At 36.4% G+C, this 22,240-nt stretch overlaps 2 protein-coding genes across 21 annotated transcripts in view; one reads left to right on the forward strand and one right to left on the reverse strand.

The window, feature by feature from the left end:
* stk24b (serine/threonine kinase 24b (STE20 homolog, yeast)) overlaps positions 1 to 22,240 on the forward strand; it is an 835,587-nt gene that overhangs the window by 216,410 nt on the left and 596,937 nt on the right. The gene's annotated exons all lie outside the window — the stretch shown is intronic.
* dock9b (dedicator of cytokinesis 9b) overlaps positions 1 to 22,240 on the reverse strand; it is a 182,308-nt gene that overhangs the window by 101,156 nt on the left and 58,912 nt on the right. For 13 of the 20 annotated variants that reach the window (XM_087256670.1, XM_087256666.1, XM_087256668.1 and 10 more), the window contains exons 2-4: positions 8,502 to 8,618; positions 6,001 to 6,090; positions 1,928 to 2,010 (exon numbers count right to left, since the gene is read on the reverse strand). In XM_087256670.1, coding sequence (XP_087112796.1) covers positions 1,928 to 2,010; positions 6,001 to 6,090; positions 8,502 to 8,618 — 290 coding nt within the window. Of the gene's footprint in view, positions 1 to 1,927; positions 2,011 to 6,000; positions 6,091 to 8,501; positions 8,619 to 16,868; positions 17,168 to 22,240 lie in introns of those variants that run through there. The other 7 variants (XM_087256671.1, XM_087256667.1, XM_087256669.1 and 4 more) reach the window with 1 other exon arrangement.

A 22,240-nucleotide genomic window follows, 5' to 3' on the forward strand; every position in this document is an offset into this window, starting at 1 on the left:
GGAACGAACCGCCAACTTATCCAGCATATGTTTTTACGCAGCTTCCAGTTGCAACTCATCTCTGGGAAACATCCATACACACTCATTCACACACATCCACTACGGAAAATTTAGCCTACCCAATTCACCTGTGTCTTTAGACTGTGGGGGACACTGGAGCACCCGGAGAAAACCCACGCGAACACAGAGAGAACATGCAAACTTCACACAGAAACGCCAACTGACACCCTCGAACCTGTGAACTTCTTGCTGTGAGGCGACAACAATACCTACTGCGCCACTGCGTCCCCCTCACATCGGTCATATGAAAGAAAAAAAAAATATGCTGATGGTTTTTTTATTTGCACGTTTACTATTTTTATCTTCTGTGGGTTATGGTTAAAATCAGTGTTGGGCAGTAGCATCGCTACAAGTAGTGACGCTACTAGCTTAACTACATTTCTCAGTAGCGTGGCAGTAGCGTCGCTACTTTCTAAATCAAATAGCTTTTCAGTAGCGAAGTCAAGTAGTGCAGTAGCGTCCACACAAGCTACATTTACAGATCGTGGATCAATAAGTGACGGCACCGACATTCACAGAGCTGTGAGGCTGGTGTGTAGCCGGTGATAGTTAATCCATATGATGGCTAGAATGAGGAGTTCTTCTTCTTCCTGTTTTACGGTGTTCGACAACAAACTTTTGGTGCGTTACTGCCACCTCTGGTTGGCGATGTCGCCAACCAAAACTTGCTTGATGAAAAGATGAGTGAGGGAGAGGAGTTATTTCTAAACAGTAAATAACTTAACTGAACTATCATGCCTCATATGTTTCATTGACAGTTTTATTGATCACTAATATATGATTGACTTGGATTTAAGTAGCTTTGATTTCAAAATAAAAATTGCAAAAATAGCTTGGATGTAGCTAAGCTACTTTTGCCTTGTAGCTTTTAGCTTAGCTTGCTACATTTCCCAGGGGGTAGCTTTTAGTGTAGTTAAGCTACATTTTAAGTAGAGCAGCTAATAGCTTAGCTCACTACATTTTTCAAGTAGCTTGCAAACCACTGGTTAAAATATTGCAATTCAAGTAGTTTAATAAAATTTTATTGACTTTTAAATACACCAAGCGACCCCTTGTCATTGTCCCGCTGTCGGGTCCCAACCTACACTTTGGGAACCACTGCTTTAGAGAATTATCCTAGCAGGGATGTTAATATTAAGTTAGATTTGGGTTGTGACGCCAGGTGACATCTAGCCAGTGTCTAAAGACGTTATGTTGACGTCCAATAACGATGTTAAATGACGTTGAAATTTGGTTGATTTTAGATTGTGTTGGAAAGTGACCACAATCTAATGTCGAGACAACATCTTAAACCATAGTTATGTTGAAGTCAAATATTGACATTTATTCATGAGATATGGCAACCAAAATCCAACGCCTTATAGACGTTATAGTGGTAACGTTCACACAACGTCAAGTCGTAACATCATTAGACGCTGATATCAGCCTGACGATGAGCTGTGACGTCAAACCCATTTTCATTTCCAAAAAAAATGCAACATCCCCCGCGACATTGTGGTACAACATCAATCTGACGTCATGTTGACATCTTGTGTCTGCTGGTGTATTGAACATTTTTGTAAGTAAAATGAATCTACTTTTGCTGAAAACATCTAAGAGCTATTGTTATGAGTTTTTTTCTTAAAACCAGACAAACAGACCTGGTATGCAAGAAAAGTATGCAGATTTTAAATACATTATTATGATTAATTTCAAGAAAGTAACAACTAAAAGTAAACTGTAACGTTTATTTAAATGTTTATTAGAACTCTAGCCAATATATCAGCTTGATGATGTAATAGTCGCCCAGTACTTCTAAGAGGTCATTTGCACTTGGCACATTCTTGCATTCAATTTGTACTTGTTTTAGTGGTCTTGCAATCCTTACTTTGGAAGTTGGCGGAAGTCTCCAGAATAATCCTCATATTTGTAGTTCACCACATGCCAGTCTGAGTTGTATGTCTTGATGCACTGTAAAAATAAGAATAAATTTAAGTAGATCTCTCCTATAACTACACACACACACACACCCAAAATCACAAAAAAGCGAATACACTGCCAGTAATCTAATAATAAGCATCATGTTTTCCACACCAATCTGTGACAACAGCTTCTTAGAAGATAATTTCCTCATTGCATGGCATGAACTGTATCCCTGCGCTAATCGCTGTTAAAGCTGTCACCACACTGCACCACAAACAGACACTAATACATCCACTGGGCATTACATTAAAGCAGATTCAATTCTGTCTGCTTTGTTGGCAGCACGAGCATTCAGTCCTCAGCAGTTCTTCAAGGGATAAGATGAAACTAAAAGCCTCTAAAACCCAAAACGGCTTTCTCATTCTTATTTCAAATCCAATTAATGGAGAGAAAGAGGAAGAGAGCGAGAAAGTAGATGAGTTGACAAAGCAGATTTAAGAGCTTTCTGAACTAAGCATTCAAGTGTTTATCCTTAATAGTAGCCAAACATCTCGTTTTAAGTTTAAGGTTAAAGATTACAAAACTGAAATAGATAAAAAACATTAGCGATGCACCGATGTGAATTTTTTGGTCGATATCGATAACCAATAAATCTTAAGATTTGAAGCCGATAACCAATATTCTATAGAAAATATTTTATTATTATATATTCTATATAAATATTTAAAAATTTTATATTTTTTATACAGTGAACAACTGATTTTATTTTAAAAACATTAACTAATTAAACCAGCTCAAATGTTCTTGAATAAAATATGTTACGGTAATGCACATATGTAGAAATATGTAATGTCCAAAAAAGCATTTTGAGAGGTGTTTTGACAGTACAAGCGAAAAGCTAAAAATACAGATAAATTCATCTCATTTTGGCATTTTAGATTCTTTTAAACACATGTAGGTGCTGCTTGTCAATCAGACAATGCTTCTATGTTCGTTTTTGCTGTCAATTGCGGAAAAATTATTGATAAAAAGTTTGTTAGATCACTGTGAGTTTGAAACTTTAACTGCAGGCGCAATGTGATGAACATATAAATGAAACTAACATCTACAATTTTTATTTTTATTTCATAGGACCTATAAATAAGTAGCAATAATAATTTTTTTGAGTCTTCACTAAACAAATTACTTTCATATTAATAAAAAATTCAAAGAAATTAGAGAAATAGCCTGCAAACAATGGGAATTCTGTCTTCATTTACTTACCTTGATGCTTTTAACATTTAACATAAAATTGTATTCAATTTAATTTATTAAGTTAAACATAAACAATAACACAAACTGTAAACAAGAACTAGATTTTTACTAGTAATAATGGTGATACTTGTCTAATCTAGTATTTTAAAGTTTCTTCTTTTTTTTTTTGATACAAATACAAACCGCATTTAGACAACTAAACCACTTGCGCTGATGATGTCATAACAAAACTTCACAGAAAAAAAAGTGCTTTGGCAGCTCATCTTGTTTGCTGCCCCTTGTGGATCACATTTAATTACAACTTTTATAAACCAAAATGACAATTTCTCTTGATTTACAGCATGCCAAGTATTTTTCAATTGCACATACTTCATGTGAGACGCAGTTGTTTCCAAGAACTGGTTTGCAGCAGAGCAATTGTTCGGGACTGGTGTTGTTCTGACCGGAGGAGTCATGCACATGACTGTGCAGGGCAGATGTTTTGATTTGCGAGCTCTGGAAAAGTGCCTGGCTCAAACCCAGCTGCACTTGATGATGTCATTGAGCTCTTTAGTGAGAGGAAGTATCGTTTTACGCTCTTCGCTGACGACACCCAACACTCGTGATATGAACACAACCCCAACCTGACCCAGACCTCACACACAAGTACGGTATTAACAAAGCTACCTACACGTGTAGAGTCAATTATTGAGGGGCTTCTTTTGAAACTAGTCTCACCTGTTGACAGTTCCTGTTAAGATATCCTAATTTTGCTTTATTGACCTTATTTATACTAATTGCTTTTTTATTCTCATTGTGACTTTCTGATTGGTGATTTTTTTTTCTTGTGTGTGTGTGTGTGTGTAGAATCATGGGTAGTGCAATTCCTATCAGGTGATAAAAAAAATATTTTTAAAAAGACAATTTTATGTGGACAAAGAAGTTGATGATGATTAACAAGTTCACATTAGGTCTTTCTTTAAATGTTTATCAGTTATTGTTTATATCAGAGTATAAGGGTTCTGTCTTGTAAATTCTTGTGTTGGTGGCAGAGTCTGGACTCTAGCTCTGTTTTGTCCTGTCCTGTTGTGCTCGGCTCGAGTTTTCTGTTTTCTGTCATTGTGTGTGTCTCTGTGTGCACGTCGTCGTGAGTGTGCGCAGATTGTGCGCGCTCTTGCTTGATGCTGGTGCGGGGTCTGTGTATGCTTAGGACACGCACTCATGTTTGTGTTTTGTTCTGTCGGCATCGCGCTGTTTCATTCTCAGCATCCCATTCTGGTTGGTTTTGGTTTCGGTTGGCGCTGAGATGAAACATGCGCGCTGCTTATGTGTGAGCTCACAGTGAGGTGTTTTATTTATCGTGTGCTCGTGTCTTGCGTCTATTTGTGTTGTCCAAGAATGTGGCTCTGTGTTTACATTGTGGCCACGTGCTTCAGTCTTGTCCTGTTATTGTGAACGCGTGGTTAATGAGTTCTCTCATTGGCTGCGAGTTCTTGCCTCGTTTTATGTGAGCACATGGCTTGTGTTGTCTCTTGTCTTGTCATCTATTGTCTAGTCCCACCCTCCTTGTTAACCCATTATTAGTTAATTATGTCTACGAGCGTCTACTTTAGTGAACAGAACCTGCATATGCTGCGAGTAACAGCTAATAAAGTTGTAAATAATATTCAGTTTGTGGCCCAGAGTGATTGTTTGAGAGCTGCGAAATATGAACAGCCCTTAGCAGTGAAAATAAAACCAAAAGCGTGCACGTCATTTAAATAATCATATCGCGTTTTAGAGTTATGACTGCGACAAGCATTTGATGTTTTTTCTTTCATTGCAAACACACAGTTGTGCATGCAAATAAATGTTTAAAGTGTCAGTATAACTACTCTAGCCTATATAATGTAGATTTTACCAGTAAATTAATTGGTCTAATAATGTTCTCAATGACAGATTGCAACCATAGGCCTATATCTCAAACATAACTCAACATCAGAATTATTATAAGTAGAATATAATTATGTATAGAGACCAGTACACCTACACATAATATCCAGGAGACCTACACATAATATTAATATTGTTGTTTTACCATATGTTTGAGAAAAAAACAATAATCTCATATTAAAATTTATTTTACATCTACAGAATCGTGAGAGAATCGTGGTCTTTATTTTAAGCAAAAAAATTGCAATTCTCATTTTAGCCAGAATCGTGCAGCTCTAACACCCGCCCCCTGCTAGTCTCACTGACACAACTTCCGGCAGCAACCTAGCTTTCCCATCCAGGTACTGACCTGCTTAGCTTCAGTGGGCGATCATGTGATAGTTGCAGAGAGCTGGCTGCCAGCAATGTTATATTGTAACATTTACACAAGTTCTAAGGAATGTTTCAGAATTTTCCAAAAGCATTCCCTTTTACCTGGGAAGCAAGATGTTTGTGTGCATTTTCTGATCATGACTGCAGTAATTCATCAATTGATGATCAAATACTGGAGAAGAGAACCGTAACCAGGCATATATCCAGAGACTCGCTCCACTGCATTTTTAAGAGATGATTTACAGTCTGGGTACATTATGCCAAACTGTGGTCTTCCACTGCTTCCTCTCAAAACCTACCTTTAAATAGAGCGATGCAAAATAGTGTGGCATTTGAATGATGCAAATAGCCTTTGAAGAGGAACTACAATTTTTTGAGTAATGTTTGCAACCTGATTTGCATAATTCATTTAATGACTCATGTCCTGAAACAATATAGACAACATGTACAAACGCAATTCATCCATTCATCCTCTTTTTTTGTTGGTCATGTTGTTCTTACCTCCTGGACGAGCAGGCTGCTGGCTCTCTTATCTGCTCCATCTGGTACTGACGAGTATAGAGTCCGGCCCTGACGCTTCAGTGTGGAGATCTACACAGATACATGTGGAAATCATTGATGTATTAGGAAGCACTGGAACATTTATAAAAGATGTGTCAGAGTAAATTTGGACATTTCTTGCAGCAATAAAACTAACAATGCTGGACTGCAAACAAAAAGGAGGATTTCAGTGTTTGGTGTTTTTTTTTTATCTTACATACAGTATATAACTGTAAAATGTGAATTTCTTATTATATTTAGTTACGTTTATATTAAATATTTTGATTTATTTATAAATTAGTGATAAATAAACTGTAAATATGATTTTATTAGAAAGTTTTTGTATTTACAGTTGGAGTCAGAATTATTATTATTATTGATTTTTTTTTTCTTTTTTAAATATTTCCCAAATGATGTTTAACAGAGCAAGGAAATTTTCACAGTATGTCTGATAATATTTTTTCTTCAGGAGAAAGTCTTATTTTTTATTTCTGCTAGAATAAAAGAAGTTTTCATTTTTAATAACCATTTTAAGGTCAAAATTATTAGCCCCTTTAAACTATATATTTTTTCGATAGTCTACAGAACAAACTGTTATGTTTAGAAATGTGCTGAAAAGAATCTACCAGTTAAACAGAAAATGGGGGGGGGGACAGGGAGTTACAGCACGTATGCGTAAATTGATTGAACTGACAATATACAGTATATTGTACAGTACAAAAGCTTTTTATTTGAAATAGTAGCTGTTTTTTTACATTCTGTTCATGAAATAAACCAGAAATAACTTGATAACCTTTGATATTTATAGTAAATGTGTCAAATCAGCTTAATATACGATTTTCTGAAAGAATACACTTAATTTAATTTATTATAATTTATTAATATTACATACGATATTACGTATCGTCACTGTTTTTTATTTTTGATTAAATAAATGCACACACACACACACACACACACACACACACACACACACACACACACACACACACACACACGCACACACACGCACACACACACACACGTGCACACACGCACACACACATTTATATATCATTTCGTTTTTTTTCCCACAATGGTGCCTCGTGTACGTCATCTTATCCTCTTTTGGGAGGAGCTTGTGTCATTTCCGGTCCAAAAAAAATTGCTGGCTAAATTTGTCAGGAAAATGAATATTTTTTTAGGGGGGGGGGGATTGACATACAGTGTATAAATATATATATAATATATATATATATATATATATATATATATATATATATATATATATATATATATATATATATATATATATATATATATATATATATATATATATATATATATAAGTTAATTTATATTTTACATAATGCACTGTAATAATTTGACATAATTAAAGGGACACTTTTCACACACACACACACACACGCACACACACAAACACACACATCTTTTTTTTCCACCTTATTGCCAGAAGCAGGAATATGTAACACACACACACACACACACACACACACACACACACACACACACACACACAGTATATATTTACAATCTTCCACGGCTCTTCAGCAGTGTATGAAGTCATGCCCGATCCAGTCAAGGCTAGTAAACAGACTTCAGAGTCTAACATCTCAATATGATTATTGAATGAACTATAATTAGAATGAACACTGTGCTTCAAGTAAAACTCAGTGGTAAACAATTCATTTTCCTTCAGCTTAGTCCCTTATTTATCAGAGGTTGCCCCAGTGGAATGAACCACCAACTACTCCGGAATATGTTTTATGCAGCGGATGCACTTCCGGCCGCAAAGGAATATGACCAATATACATTACATTTCCTAAATACACATTTACAAAAATGGACAGCCAATCATTCCATACTTCTGGCTTGACAATAACAAGATTTTTATTTGAGATTACGAATTCTTTTGATGATTTAGAGTTTTACATTTAGATTTAGACACGATAATCAAATTTATAGTCTAATTTCCGAACACTAATCTTATAATTGAGTTACGAATGTTTGGTTTCGGCTAAGCAGGCAGCTGTTTGCACAACGCAGTTTTCATGTTTCTGTTCCCCATAAACCACATCCCATAACAATAATCTCCAGCATACACACCCATTTCTAAAGGAAAACAACGAGACGGTTTCATTCAGGGAAGCAGTTCGAGAGATCCCCTGAGACACTGTTACTCTAATGCTATTTGAGGGAAGACGAGAGATGTTTGACTAGTGAGCCCAGGGAGGAAGCAAACCTAAGACGAGCCACTGAGAGACTGAGAAAACTCACATCTGCACAGGTTACTCATTATTCAGCTCTCAGAATCACGCTGAAAAAATAACACTTTAGAGGAAATCGCAGTGTGGGTGTGACAAGAAGAGAACAGAAAACAATGACAGGAATGAGAAGGAGGAATGGAGGAATGAAGACTGATGGGAGAGCAGATGGTTTGAGAGATGAACTGACGTTCCTACCTGGAAGTCATCGATGGGAAACTGAAGCATGTCTCTGAGGACATCGCTGAGTATCTGAGTTTTCCTCTGGACGAGAACATTCTCGTAGTCCAGCGGCTCAATCACTTTGGGTTTCACCTGGAGACAAACACACAAGCATACATGTGCTTAAGTTTAACAAGAGCAAACTAGAAGAAATAATGATTTTAAGGACTTCAAATTAGGACAATATATGATTTAAGCATCAATATCGCAATATGTGGGTCTGCAAAAGTCACACTGCATGATTAAATTATTTATTAAAGATTAAAACTTAAAGATACAATTAAATATATTATTTTAAAAAATTATTTATACAATGATGACCATGTTATTTAACGTTTGATTGTTCAATTTCTCTTCTTAAATACTGTTAGAGTCTGCAGAAAACCAATAAGCGCTGTTTATTAATTTATTTTTGCTTGTAAGTAATTATAATTTATGCAGATCCACTGCTTAGTTAAAGGCTGGATCCTCACAGTCGATCTAAATTTATGAAATAGAGCAGTTCAAATTATGCAAAACTTGAAACACAACACATTCTATGATATGACAACATCAACTGAAACCAAAGACAAACACCAATGTCTTTGTGCATACACACACACACACTTTGTTTTGTTTGTTACTGTGTAAGAGAGAGGAGAGTTGTGAATGAGTGTTGTGTTGAACTGTACCAGGCAGTTCACACACAGCTTCCCATAATCCCTGCTATGATTGGCTATGCTCAGCGCCAAAACTGTGCATCACCCAATAGAGACCGGCGAATGGGTCTCGCTTACAATGTGCATTGTGACATCATCGCTGGGGACACACAGCACAGAGAGACCGGACTCTGACTCAGGCACTTACTGGCTAATATATGATGGAAAGACTGCAGCCTCTGGAGAGCTTTATTTCCTGTCCAGCACACACACACTTTCATAAGGCTCTTTGCCACAACCATCTCTGAAATGTGTTTAAACTATCAGCTGAGCATTTATTAAACACAACATTTGCAATATGTCAGTGTAAACACATTTAATATTGCGATGTCAATCTCTGATCTATTTCATGCACCAGTAGACAGTCAAGTGACTTTGATTAAATACAGGGAGAAACGTCAGTAGATAAAATAAAAACATTCTTTGCAACTGCAGAATCACATGCTTATATTATCAATTACAATTATCAAATGTTTACGTAATACATCAAGTGTTTCTTCGAAAATAGTGTCCTTTAAAAAAAAGTTATCAGCAATATCAATATCAGCATTCAACAGTCACAAAATACACTCTGGTCTGAAGAAAACAATAGATCACAATCAACAATCTAGATTTCATTGAGATTTGTTGAATGGTTATTTGAATATTACAATAGTTCTGTTAAACCAAAATAATTCATTTCATACATTTAACTCTGTTGTTACCAAGCCAGGCTCATTCTGAAAAAGTACCACTATATAAATTTCTGGAGAGCGCCAAATACGTTACAGGAGCAAGTTTTTTTTTTGCAGTTTTTTTTTTTTTTGCAGTTTTTGCTTTCGCAAATCCACTAAAGGCCACAGTGTACGTTTTTTCAGATCTTAAATTTCTCTCACGAGTGCCATTCGCTCCTGCTGTTCACACAGAAATCCACCAGAGCCCACTGTCCACTGACTAACTGACTGACCGATTTACTGACCCACCCTCCTCCTTTCTTAAACCCAACCGATAGTGTTTTTTTCAAAAGCACAGACTGACCCACACACACACTTCTCTAAACCCAAATCATAGTTTTAAAAAGCAATCCAGAGAAAAAATCCTTTGGCTGATTTTTACCACATTCTCGCCCTGCAGTTTACTTGTTTATTTTATTTTTTCGCTTTTGTTTTTGTCTTACCTGGTTTCTGGAACCGTTTTACGCCTGACTCGAACCTCATCATCATGGTTCAACTCCTCTCTGCGTCTTAATTCAGCCGACATACATGGTAAGCTAACTGGACAATTAACAGTGGGAAAGCTGTCCATACAGAGTTAAGCGGTCAGCTGGTAAGTGCAATAAGGTACAGTGTCATACCGCCCCGTAGCATTCATTTTAAAGACAAATTGCAGTCATACGTATTTCTGGCTATATAATTCGCAATCTCCAGAAATGTATATAGGGCTATATTTTCAGAATGAGCTGGTTGGTTTAAACCAGGGGTGCCCAATCCTGCTCCTGGAGATCTACCTTCCTACAGATTTCAGCTACAACCCTATTCAAACACAACTAAACCAACTAAGTAGGATCTGGAGGAGCGCTTGGTAATTACCGACAGGTGTGTTTGATCAAGGTTTCAGCTGAACTCTGCAGGTAGGTAGATGACCAGGAATAGGATTGGGCACCCCTGGTTTAAACAGTAAAAATTGAGCTTACATTTTTTTTTATTAAAATATTAAATTGGTAAATAAATTTACACAATATTAAAGTCAATATTCACAAATCAAGACATTTTAAGAACATACTAGAGGAAATACTCTCTAAACTTTAAGTTCTTTAAACTTTACAGGCGAAACTGACTGATAGATTTATATTTAATATTTGATATGAAATGATCTGACCCATTAATTAATCCTCATTTATTGAATTCATCATAATGTACGTCAATCCTTTATTCATTCATTCATTCATTTTCTTTTCAAATTAGTCCCATTACTAATCCGGGATCACCACAGCGGAATGAACTGCAAACTTATCCAGCACATTTATTTCACGCAGCAGATGCCCTTCCAGCTGCAACCCATCTCTGGGAAACATCCCTACACACTCATTCACACACAAACACTACAAACAAACTCTACAAAGAAATGCCAACTGAGCCAGCCGAGGCTCGAACCAGCGACCTTCTTGCTGTGAGGCAGCAGCACTACCACTGCGTCACCCAATCATTTTTTTCCTTTTATTTTAAAAGACAAAGTAAAAAAAAATCCCTCATGGGATTTTTACACCCCATTTTTTATGAGTTACTGTCTTCTGTTGAACACAAAAGAAGATATTCTGAAGAATGATGGTTGCTGAGGAAAAAAACAAATACTTTAGAAGTCAGTTTGTCCCAGCAACCAAACAGAAACTCAAATAGGTCTTAAACAAAGGGTCAGCATATGATGAAAGAACTTTCATTCTTGAACTATCCCTGAAATTACCTGAAGCAATTAGTTATATTTGTAAGTTTTAATATATTTTAAGTTATACAATTTTAAGTATTTGACAAACAATATATATATATCCAGGGTGGCATGGTGGCTCAGTGGTTAGCACTGCCGTGTCACAGCAGGAAGGTCGCTGGTTCGAGTGCCAACTGGGCCAGGTGGAATTTCTGTGTGGAGTTTGCATGTTCTTTCTGTGTTCGCGTGGGTTTCCTCCGTATCCTCTGGTTTCCCCCACATTCCAAAGATATGCGCTATTAATGAATTGAATAAACTTAACTGGCCGTAGTGTATTTGTGTGAATGAGTGTGTATGGATGTTTCCCAGTACCCTAGTACTAGGTTGCAGCTGGAAGGGCATCCACTGTGTAAAACATATGCTGGATAAGTTGGCGGTTCATTCCTCTGTGGCGACCCCAGATGAATAAAGAAACTGAGCCGAAGGAAACTGAATGAATATATAAATCCAGTTGGCTTAAACCTGTGTGTGTGAGTTTGTGTGTGTGTATGAGTGCATTGCATTGTGTCTGTAGAGACTTTCTTGGCTGTAATCCATTTCTCTTGTGTTGACGGGGACTCCCTGCTGAGGAAAACATTAGAAAAGTCTGCTAAATATCACATCACATCTAGGTTTAGAAGATTTATTCAACTGCTCAGCGTATTCATTAACTGCAGTCAAGTGACCATTTACTATTCTTTAGACTTCATTAAGAAGCAGTCAGTCAAAGTGAAGAGTTTGAAGAGAAACTTCTTTAACACTATAGTTAAGGTCACGATTAATGCTATTAACTACTGTCTTATAACCTGACTATTATTAGGATATTAACTGATCATCAGTAGTTATGAAGTATGATCCTATTCTCCATCCCTAACCCTACCCAAAACCAAAACCCAACCTCTACCTTACTATTACTAACCAGGTAATTAGTAGTTTATTACGCTAGTAGTGTTAGCTATTGGTTTAATAATACAGTGGATTGTGACCTAAACTAAAGTGAAAAAAGTCAATAATCTGGCAACACAAGCTGCCAATGTGCCAGTCTAAACGCCAACAGCCAAGCTGAACCGCGATTCCCTCAGGTCACTCAACACAGCCAACACAAACACCTACTAATGAATACAATATGAGATTAATTAGCAATTCACCAAGTCCTGGCACAGTCATTTAAACACACAGACACACACACACATGCACATGCACACGCACACACACACACACACACACACACACACACACACACACACACACACACACACACACGGAACTTGGAAGACATTGATGCTTATTTTTAGAGAACATTCTAACAAACTTCCGTCACACACACACACATGGGTTAGGGTTTTTTTTTCTTTGTTTTTGTGAAAAGTGGGGACATTACATAGGTTTCCATTCATTTTATACTGTCCAAACCATATATTGTATTGCCCTCACCCCTAAACCCAACCATCACAGGAGACTGTGTGCAGCTTTACTCCATGATTAAACTCATTCTGTAGGATTTATAAGCATTTTGAGAAATGAGGACGTCACCAATGTCCTCATATTTCACCTCCTTTTTGTAATACCTGTGTCAAACCAATGTCGTTATTCAGATTTGTGTCCTGATATGTCACAGAAACACGTACACACACAAACACATTTTTTTTTTTATTTGTTGTGACATACCATAATCATTGTTTTATATTATACAAACTATAAATCATCTGAATAATTCATTTATCATTATATACATTTAAGTCCTAATATGTCATGAAAACACACACTCACACACACACACACACACACACACACACACACACACACAGATATACAGCACTTGAAGACGTTGATGCTAGTTTGGGACAACATTCTGACAAACTTCTGGCATGCTCACACACAAAAGCTCTTGCACCCACACAATTTGCGTTTTGTGAGTTGCGGGGACATGTCATAGCATCCATTGTTTTTATCTTATACAAACTGTATTTTCTATTCCCTTTATTTTTCTGTATTATAAGCCTTTTGAAAAATAGAGACATCAGCGATGTCCTCATAATTCAATACCTATGGCATTATACACGTTTGTGTCCTGATATGTTACAAAAATTCCCTCACACACACACACACACACACACACACACACACACACACACACACACACACACACACACACACACACACACTCACACACACCACTTGGAAGACGTTGATTCTTAGTTTTGGAGAACATCAAACTTCTGGCACACTCAGTTCCACACACAAAAAAAGCACATGCACAGACAAAAAGTTTGTTTTTGTGAATTATGGGGACATTCCATCCGTGTCCATTGTTTTATACTGCACAAACTGTATTTCAGGAAACTGAGTAGAGTTTTACTTGTTCTGTATTATTTATAAGCTTTTTAAAAATTGGAGACATCAGCAATGTCCTCATAATTCATCTCCTTGTAACACCCATGTCATTATACACAATATGTCATAATATGTCACAAACACACACACACACACACACACACACACACACGCAGCACTTGGAAGACGTTGATGCTTATTTTTGGAGAACATCCTAGCAAACTTCTGGCAAACTCATCTACCCGCGCACACACACATTATGTCTTTGTGAATTGCGGGGACATACCATAGGCGTCCATTGTTTTTATATTATACAAACTATAACTAAATTCCTTGTAATACCCATGTCATACACATTTGAGTCCTGATATGCCACACACACACACACACACACACACACACACACACACACACAGATGTACAGCATTTAAAAGATGTAATTTTTGACACTTATTTTTGGAGAACATCCTAACAAACGTCTGGTGCACTCATTTGCACACACAGACACACACACATGTGTTTATGTGTGCAGGACTGCAGAAATGTGTTGTGTCAAATGTCAAGCAGGAGGAAGAGGAGGGGAAAGGGAATGTCATTAAAGTGTCTCTCTCCCTTCGGGTGGAGGGAGGATCTTAAGGTAAAAGCAGACGCCGCTCGCTGTTTAACTGCGCTGTAAATCCTCGTTCTCCCGCTCTGATTCCCTACAGACTCACGGACACACAGCGCTGTACAGACACAGACAGCCACACACAACTTCATTCTGGAGTTCAATAAATCAGGAAGGTTTTTGAAGAGAGACTTTGTGAGCTGATCTGAGCTTCACTATGGGCCAATTAAAGGGGGTGTCCGACAACACAGGTGCAATAGCTATGAAAGCACACATCACTACCTCACACACACACTTTTGGTGTATTTGCATGTCTTTTTTTATTTATAGGGTGACTCTAAAATCTTGTCTGCATTACATTTTTAAACATTATGAAAATATCTTGAGCTTGTAATGTTTTGAGCTAGTACCTAACTTCATTTAAAAGATAGCTAAGCGCATTTCTCACTCAAATTCCTTGCACCACACTGCAAAAAAAAATCTATTAATAAACAGCTTTAAAAAAACAACTTACAAAAAACTTACAAAAAAATGCCAGCAAATTAAGGAAAGATCTTCATCCATTTGAAAGCACATGTGCTGCAAATCCTCACAACGCAAACACATAAAAAAACTGCACTTTCTCCCAGAGCAAACAATTTATGAAATTGTGATGCATTGGAAACACAATGTTTCAGGTGAACCCAAAATGTGATGGAAGCTGCTGTGCTGTGACTATTTTAAAAAAAAATAGCTCAGTGAAATTGTAGGTGATCTTTAAAAGGTGAGTTTTTTTGTTTATTTGTTTATTATAACATTCTGATTTCTTTGTCTTTTGTATTTTAGTAGCCAAAATAACCATAACCTAAATAGCCACGTCTGTCACGTTTTTGGGTCCCCTCAAAACATTTCCACTGTGTTCAAAGCTATTTGAAAGTGTTTGTTGCCGTTTTTTGTAATTGCATGTGTTTTCTTAAATTCCAGAATGTTAAGCTCTCTTGGCCACTGTAGTCTGTTTTACAATAATGGTATTTGGAAGGAAATTTACTCAATCTGAATAATCTTACAAAACAGGGTTCTTACACTAACTAAAACAAAAAAAAACATAAAACTACAATATTTTTGGTACCTGAAACAAAAATAAAAGTTATATACATCTCAAAAAAAAAAAAAGATTAAGTGTATATATAGTTGAAGTCAGAATTATTAGCCCCCTGAATTATTAGCCCCCCTGTTTATTTTTCCCCCCGATTTCTGTTTAACGGAGAGAACATATTTTTAAAACATTTCTGAACATAGCAGTTTTAATAACTCATTTCTAATAACTGATTTATTTTATCTTTGCTATGATGACAGTAAATACTATTTGACTAGATATTTTTCAAGACACTTCTATACAGCTTAAAGTGATATTTAAAGGCTAAACTATGTTATTAGGTTAACTAGGCAGATTAGGGTAATTAGGCAAGTTATTGTATAACAATGGTTTGTTCTGTAGACTTTAGAAAAAACACATAGCTTAAAGGGGCTAATAATTTTAACCTTACATTTTTTAAAAGTTTTTATTCTAGCCAAAATAAAACAAATAAAACTCTCTCCACAAGAAAAAATATTAGCAGACATTCTGTGAAAATTTCCTTGCTCGTTTTAACATAATTTGGGAAAAATTTTAAAAAGAAAAAGAAATGTAAAGGGGGGCTAATAATTCTGACTTCAACTGTATATATATGTACACTATGTACTGTATTCAACAAATCGGCCGTGAGATGTTCAAAAGTAATAATGCAAAAAATATATAAAAGAGAAAAAAGAGATATATTAAGAGAAAAATACAACTAATTTAAACAATTAATAAAACTAAAATATTACTAAAGCAGTAAAATAAACCTGTTGCATTTAATCTTAATTTGAATCTAAACTTTATTCTGTTAATATATCATTTCTTTTTTTTCTTTGTGTAGTTTTAGTCTTACATTTCATATTTAAATTGAATTGACTATTCTGTGTAACTGTCATAAAGAAGAAGTTTAGTAATCCTTGAAAAAAATGTCAGCATTGATGATCTTTGTACCTTATTTACCCATAAAAGTTTGCAACAGTACCTTAAGGCTACATATTACTTCTCCAAGCTACTAAAATGCACTTTTTAAGACAAAAGTACAGGCACTGCCTACCAATACAAATTGTTATTTTTCTGACAGTCTAACTTTTAAGTCTAGCCTCAACAACCACAGACATACTAAACATGTTTTTTTGTTTTTTTTTATGTCCACATAAGAGACTCACCCCAACAGGCATTGCTGTGTCCCCATCCTCCATCTCCCCAAGAGTCCTGCCCTGCTGAGGTGTTTCACACACTGCATCCTTACGGGCGGCTCGTCCAGCCTTGCCCTGCATGATCCACCACACACAATCCCTCCAGAAAACCCAACTCAAATCAACGACAGGCACAGAAATAAAACCCAGGCTAGGACTGAACAAACAGCACTGCACACTTCTCCTGCACTCCTTCTGTTCGTCCACTTTTCTCTCTCTCTGAAGCTGAACTTTACCATGTGGAGTTTTCAAGAGTGTTTTCCTCTATCACTTCAGTCCCTCCCTCGCTCTCTTTTTTTCCCTGCATGGGAGAAGCAGAGACCACTCCTTCACACAGCTGTTCTGGTATGGGGGAGTGCATGTGTGTGTGTGTGTGTGTGTGTGTGTGTCCACTATTGTGTTATGTCACGCTCATCTGTCCTCCCTCTGCGCTGAAACAGAGATCTTAACTGTCTGTTTCACCTGCCAAAGAGCAACACCCAAAGCCCACGAGTGAACACAACAGATAAAGAGACTGAAAGTTCCTCTTTTTTTACAAAAAAAGAGTGACAATGTTAATTAGGTTTACAGCAGGCATTAGCAGTAGGAAGATGAATACAATGTAGTCAAATGAAACCTGTGGAAAGAAACTGGTGAGTGAAAAGACTAAACCCAGCAAGCATTTTTTTTGTTTCTAAACGATGTCTAAGAGATATCTAATAGACGTCTAAACATAGTCGTCTTGGTTAAACAAAGACTAAATTTGTGTCAGTGAAAATCTAATAGACATCTAAGAATACGCTAAGACTAGACTAGTCATCAAATAAATAGAAATTAATGGCTACTCATATAAAATCTGTCTAATCCATCTATTTGATGACTAGTCTAGTTTTGGGCTATTCTTAGACGTCTATAAGATTTTCATTGACAGCTCAAGTTTAGCTTTGTTTTAGTCAAGCTGTCGACGTTTAGATGTCTATTACACATCTATTAAACACAAGATTGTTTGCTGGGAAAGGTTTTCTGCAGATGATTTCAAGGCCACATGAAACCATCTGGCTTGATAAGTACTTTCCTTGCCGGTGTTGATGCGTTTCCTATTGAAACAGAAAGTTCTGGCAGAGCTTGTACAATGGCTCATCCTCTTCACACAGACACAAATAAGGCCCTAATGTTACAGAAAAATCATAACTATAAAAAATGTAATCAAGAGTAGCAAGTTATTTACAGTTGAAGTCAGAATTATTAGCCGCCCTGAATTATTAACCCACCCCACCTCTGTTTCTTTTTTCCCCAATTTCTGTTTAACCGAAAGAAGCTTTTTTCAACACATTTCTAAACATAAAACTCATTTCTAAAAACTAATTTGTTTTTTCTCCCTGCGATGATGACATTAAATAATATTTTACTAGATATTTTTCAAGACACTTTTTTTTACAGCTTAAAGTGACATTTAAAGGCTTAACTAGGTTAATTAGGTTAATCAGGCAGGTAAGACTAATTAGGCAAGTTATTGTTTGATGATGGTTTGTTCTGTAGACTATCGAAAAAATATATAACTTAAAGGGGCTAATAATTTTGACCTTAAAATGGTGTTTAAAAAATGAAAAACGGCTTTTATTCTAGCCAAAATAAAACAAATAAGACTTTCTCCAGAAGAAAAAATATTATCAGATAAACATCATTTGAAAAATATTTAAAAAAGAAAAAAAACTTCAAAGGGGGCTAATAATTCTGACTTCATATATATATATATATATATATATATATATATATATATATATATATATATATATATATATATATATATATATATATATATATATATATATATATATTCATACATATATTCATACATATATTCATATATATATTCTCACAGTTATTAAGTTTTTTGAAGGCAATGAAAAGAAACAGGGTGTGCTCTGCCACTTTAGTTTCAGTGAACTTCCTTCTGAAATGTGCAACAAAAAAAAGAACTGATGAGAAATGTATTTATATACATTTTCAATAACCACATCTACATTCCCTAAGCATCCAGAGTTGTAACTAATATAAATTTGTTTTACAATAGTTTTTTTTACCAACCAAGGCTCAATACATTTCTGGTGAGTGCCAAATACAGCCCAGCAGGTATGTTTCTTGCAGTTTTTGTTTTCATGAATCCACCAGAGGCCGATGCATACGCTTTTTGAGATCTCAAATTACTCTCACGAGTGCCATTCACACCAGCTGTTCTCATATAAATGCACCAGAGGCCGATGTCGACTGACTGACTGACAGACTGACTGATCGACTGACCCACCCTCCTCCTTCCCTAAAGCCAACCAATAGTGTTTTAAAAAGTACTGATTGACCCATCCACCCACTTCCCTAAACTCAACCAATTGTGTATAAAAAGCACCAATGGACTCGCCCACCCACTCCCTAAATCCAACCAATAGTTGCTTAAATTGTTTTACCACAATCTCACCCTGTTATTTGCCCATTAATTTTATTTTTTGGCTTCTGTTTTTGTCTTACCCGCCTTCTGGAATGTCGTGGTCAACTCCTCACTGCATCTCAAGTCTGCCAACGTACATGGCGAGTGAACAAACAACTACTGAGCAAACTGGTAACAGCTGGAAAGCAATCCATCTAAAGGTAAGCGGTGAGCTGGTAAGCGTGAAAAAGAACATTCATTTTAGAGACGAAATGCAGCTGTACAAAGTTCTGGCTACATAATTTGTGATCTCCAGAAATGTATATAGGGCTACATTTTCAGAATGAGCCTGTGTTTTTTTTAAACAGTTAACACCATAATAATTGTTGATCCTTGAAGAGAAAGTCTGTAAGTTTTAAATGTCTGCTAACAAAAGTTAACAGAAAGCAACATGACAAGTTTTTTTTTTTATCTTGATCTGTATGAAAACACAAAAATACCACTCTGCATCCATAAGTCTCTTTAACTCGTACGGAAAAAAAAAATCGTCTCATATTATAAACAACTCATTTCCTTCAAAGTACATTCACACAGCGGGATAAGACACACAATTACAGATCTGCTTATCTGCAGCGGTCCAGCATTCTGACGTCCTCGGTAAAGGTCAGGCGACAGCCAACATGCCTATTCAGAAACTGAATAGAGAATAGAGATGTGCACGCGCGCACACACATACACACACGCGCACACACACACGCACACACACACACACACACACACGCACACACACACACACACACACACACACACGCACACAGACACTTCCTGCAGTCACCTTTTAGGGGTCAAAGTTGAACTTTAGGAAGGGCAAGAAGCGGACAATAGTCTGCACAAAAAGAGCTATTTATATTTAAAATTTCAACCATATTATTATTATTATTATTGTGACACATTTATTCAAAATTATCAGGATGAATTAACAATGTGCTTTCAATTAAATGAAAACTAATTTTAAAGACATTGTGACATGGGTTACAGTGCAAAAATGCACTAATAAATGGGATCCTAAACATTAATTTTAAATTAATGAACTAATAATTTTGCAAATAAGTAAATCAATACTAATTTGAAAAGGAAAGGAATAAAATAAAAATGAAAAAATAGATGTAGGGTATCAATGACATAACTGTTGCATTCTAATTGGCATACTATCATTTTGAAATAGCAACCCAGGCTCCTCATAGATACGTACCCCTGTATACATTTCTAAAGAGTGCGAAATACATCCCAGGAGCTACATTGTTTTTGCAGTTTTTGTTCTCATGAATCTACCAGAGAGTGTGTGTACACTTTTCAAATCACAAATTTCTCTCATGAGTGCCATTTATGCCTGCCTGTCTCGCAAAAATGCAACAGAGGCTGCTGTCCACTGACTGACTTACCGTCCAATACCCCCAAACACCCCCTCCCTGAACCCAACCGACAGTGTCTTCAAAAGCAATCCAGAAAAAAAAGCCCTCTATGCCGCCTGATTTTTGCCACGTTCTCACTCTGTTATTTACTTGTTTATTTTATTTTTTTTTTGCCTTTTGTTTTGGTTTTACCTGCTTTTTTTGCTGAACTCGAACCCTGTTGTCAGGGTAAACTCTGCTCCACATCACAAGTCTGCTGACGTACTGTACGTGGCGAGCCACTGGGCAAACTAGTGACCGCGGAAAAGCCATTCACATGGAGGTAAGCGGTCAGCTGGTGAGCGCAAAAAGAAACAGAAGCCGTTGGTGGCGGCGTACCGCCCCATAGATTTCATTTTAAAGAAGAAATGCAGCCATACGCAGCTCTGGCTACATAATTCAGGCTCTACAGAAATGTATACGAGGTACGTAATCACAATCAGCCTGTGTTGCAAAATAGTACAAGATAGAATTCATATGTCCCAAACCATAGTATGTTGAAAAGTGTATGCCAAAGGTTCCCGGATAGTTTACTTTTTCTGGTAGAAAGTGTAGAATCGTCTATACTCTAACCACTAATATTGCCCACAATACATTGCATATTGGATGTGAATTCGATAAGAACTGCCATACTATTTTGGTATTATGCCATACTATGTATGCTGTGCATAGTATACAGATTTTCTAAATACATGGAATACCAACTGTATTTGCCAGAACCATGCGACTCATACTACTGACCTTATTCTTTTCTATAGTCAACACACTTGTTTATACAGCAAGTAGTTTGACCGTTTATTTTTCCTAGTCATTTCTCTCATAGAAAACTGAATCAGAAGTTCTAAAACAGCTGAAAGTACGAGCCACTTCCACATCGCAGAATAAGGTCAACATTGTTAGTATATAATAGGTATACCATTGCTGAAGTACTGTTGCTGAAATTTGATGCATGCATCCAAGGATTCTGCGTGGGATACTGTTTCCCAACGAACTACACGTGAGGTTACATCTTCATAAATATTAGTGGATGAAAAGAGTAGATGCGGGTTGAGTGGACCAGAGACAGAAAATATTTATAAGTGTAACACATTTATAATTACACAAGTTATTTCTTTAAATAAAATACATTTTTATATAGTTTTCTAAAGCACTAACTTAGAAGGTAGATAATTTAATAATAGAATAACAATCAAAGGTATCATAATCGTCACAATCACCAGAGATCTAATCCTTACAGATCGCTGGAAAACATTTATTGTCTTGCGAACTACACATCTGCTTCCGAAATGAACTACACATCCTATCATGCAACTCACACACACAACAGTACCACATCAAACTTAATTACTCACACACAGCTGGAACACCATCATGGACTGTTTACCTGAACTTTATAATCACCTGTCTTATACACACACAAAGTTGAGTTTTGTTGATGTAACTTCACAAAGTGTTAGTCCTGTCCAGTCTTTCTGTGCATGTAGGAACTC

The sequence above is a fragment of the Danio rerio genome, chromosome 6, assembly GCF_052040795.2.
Source record: "Danio rerio strain M-AB ecotype USA chromosome 6, GRCz13ab, whole genome shotgun sequence".
In the NCBI taxonomy this organism is placed as follows: domain Eukaryota; kingdom Metazoa; phylum Chordata; class Actinopteri; order Cypriniformes; family Danionidae; genus Danio; species Danio rerio.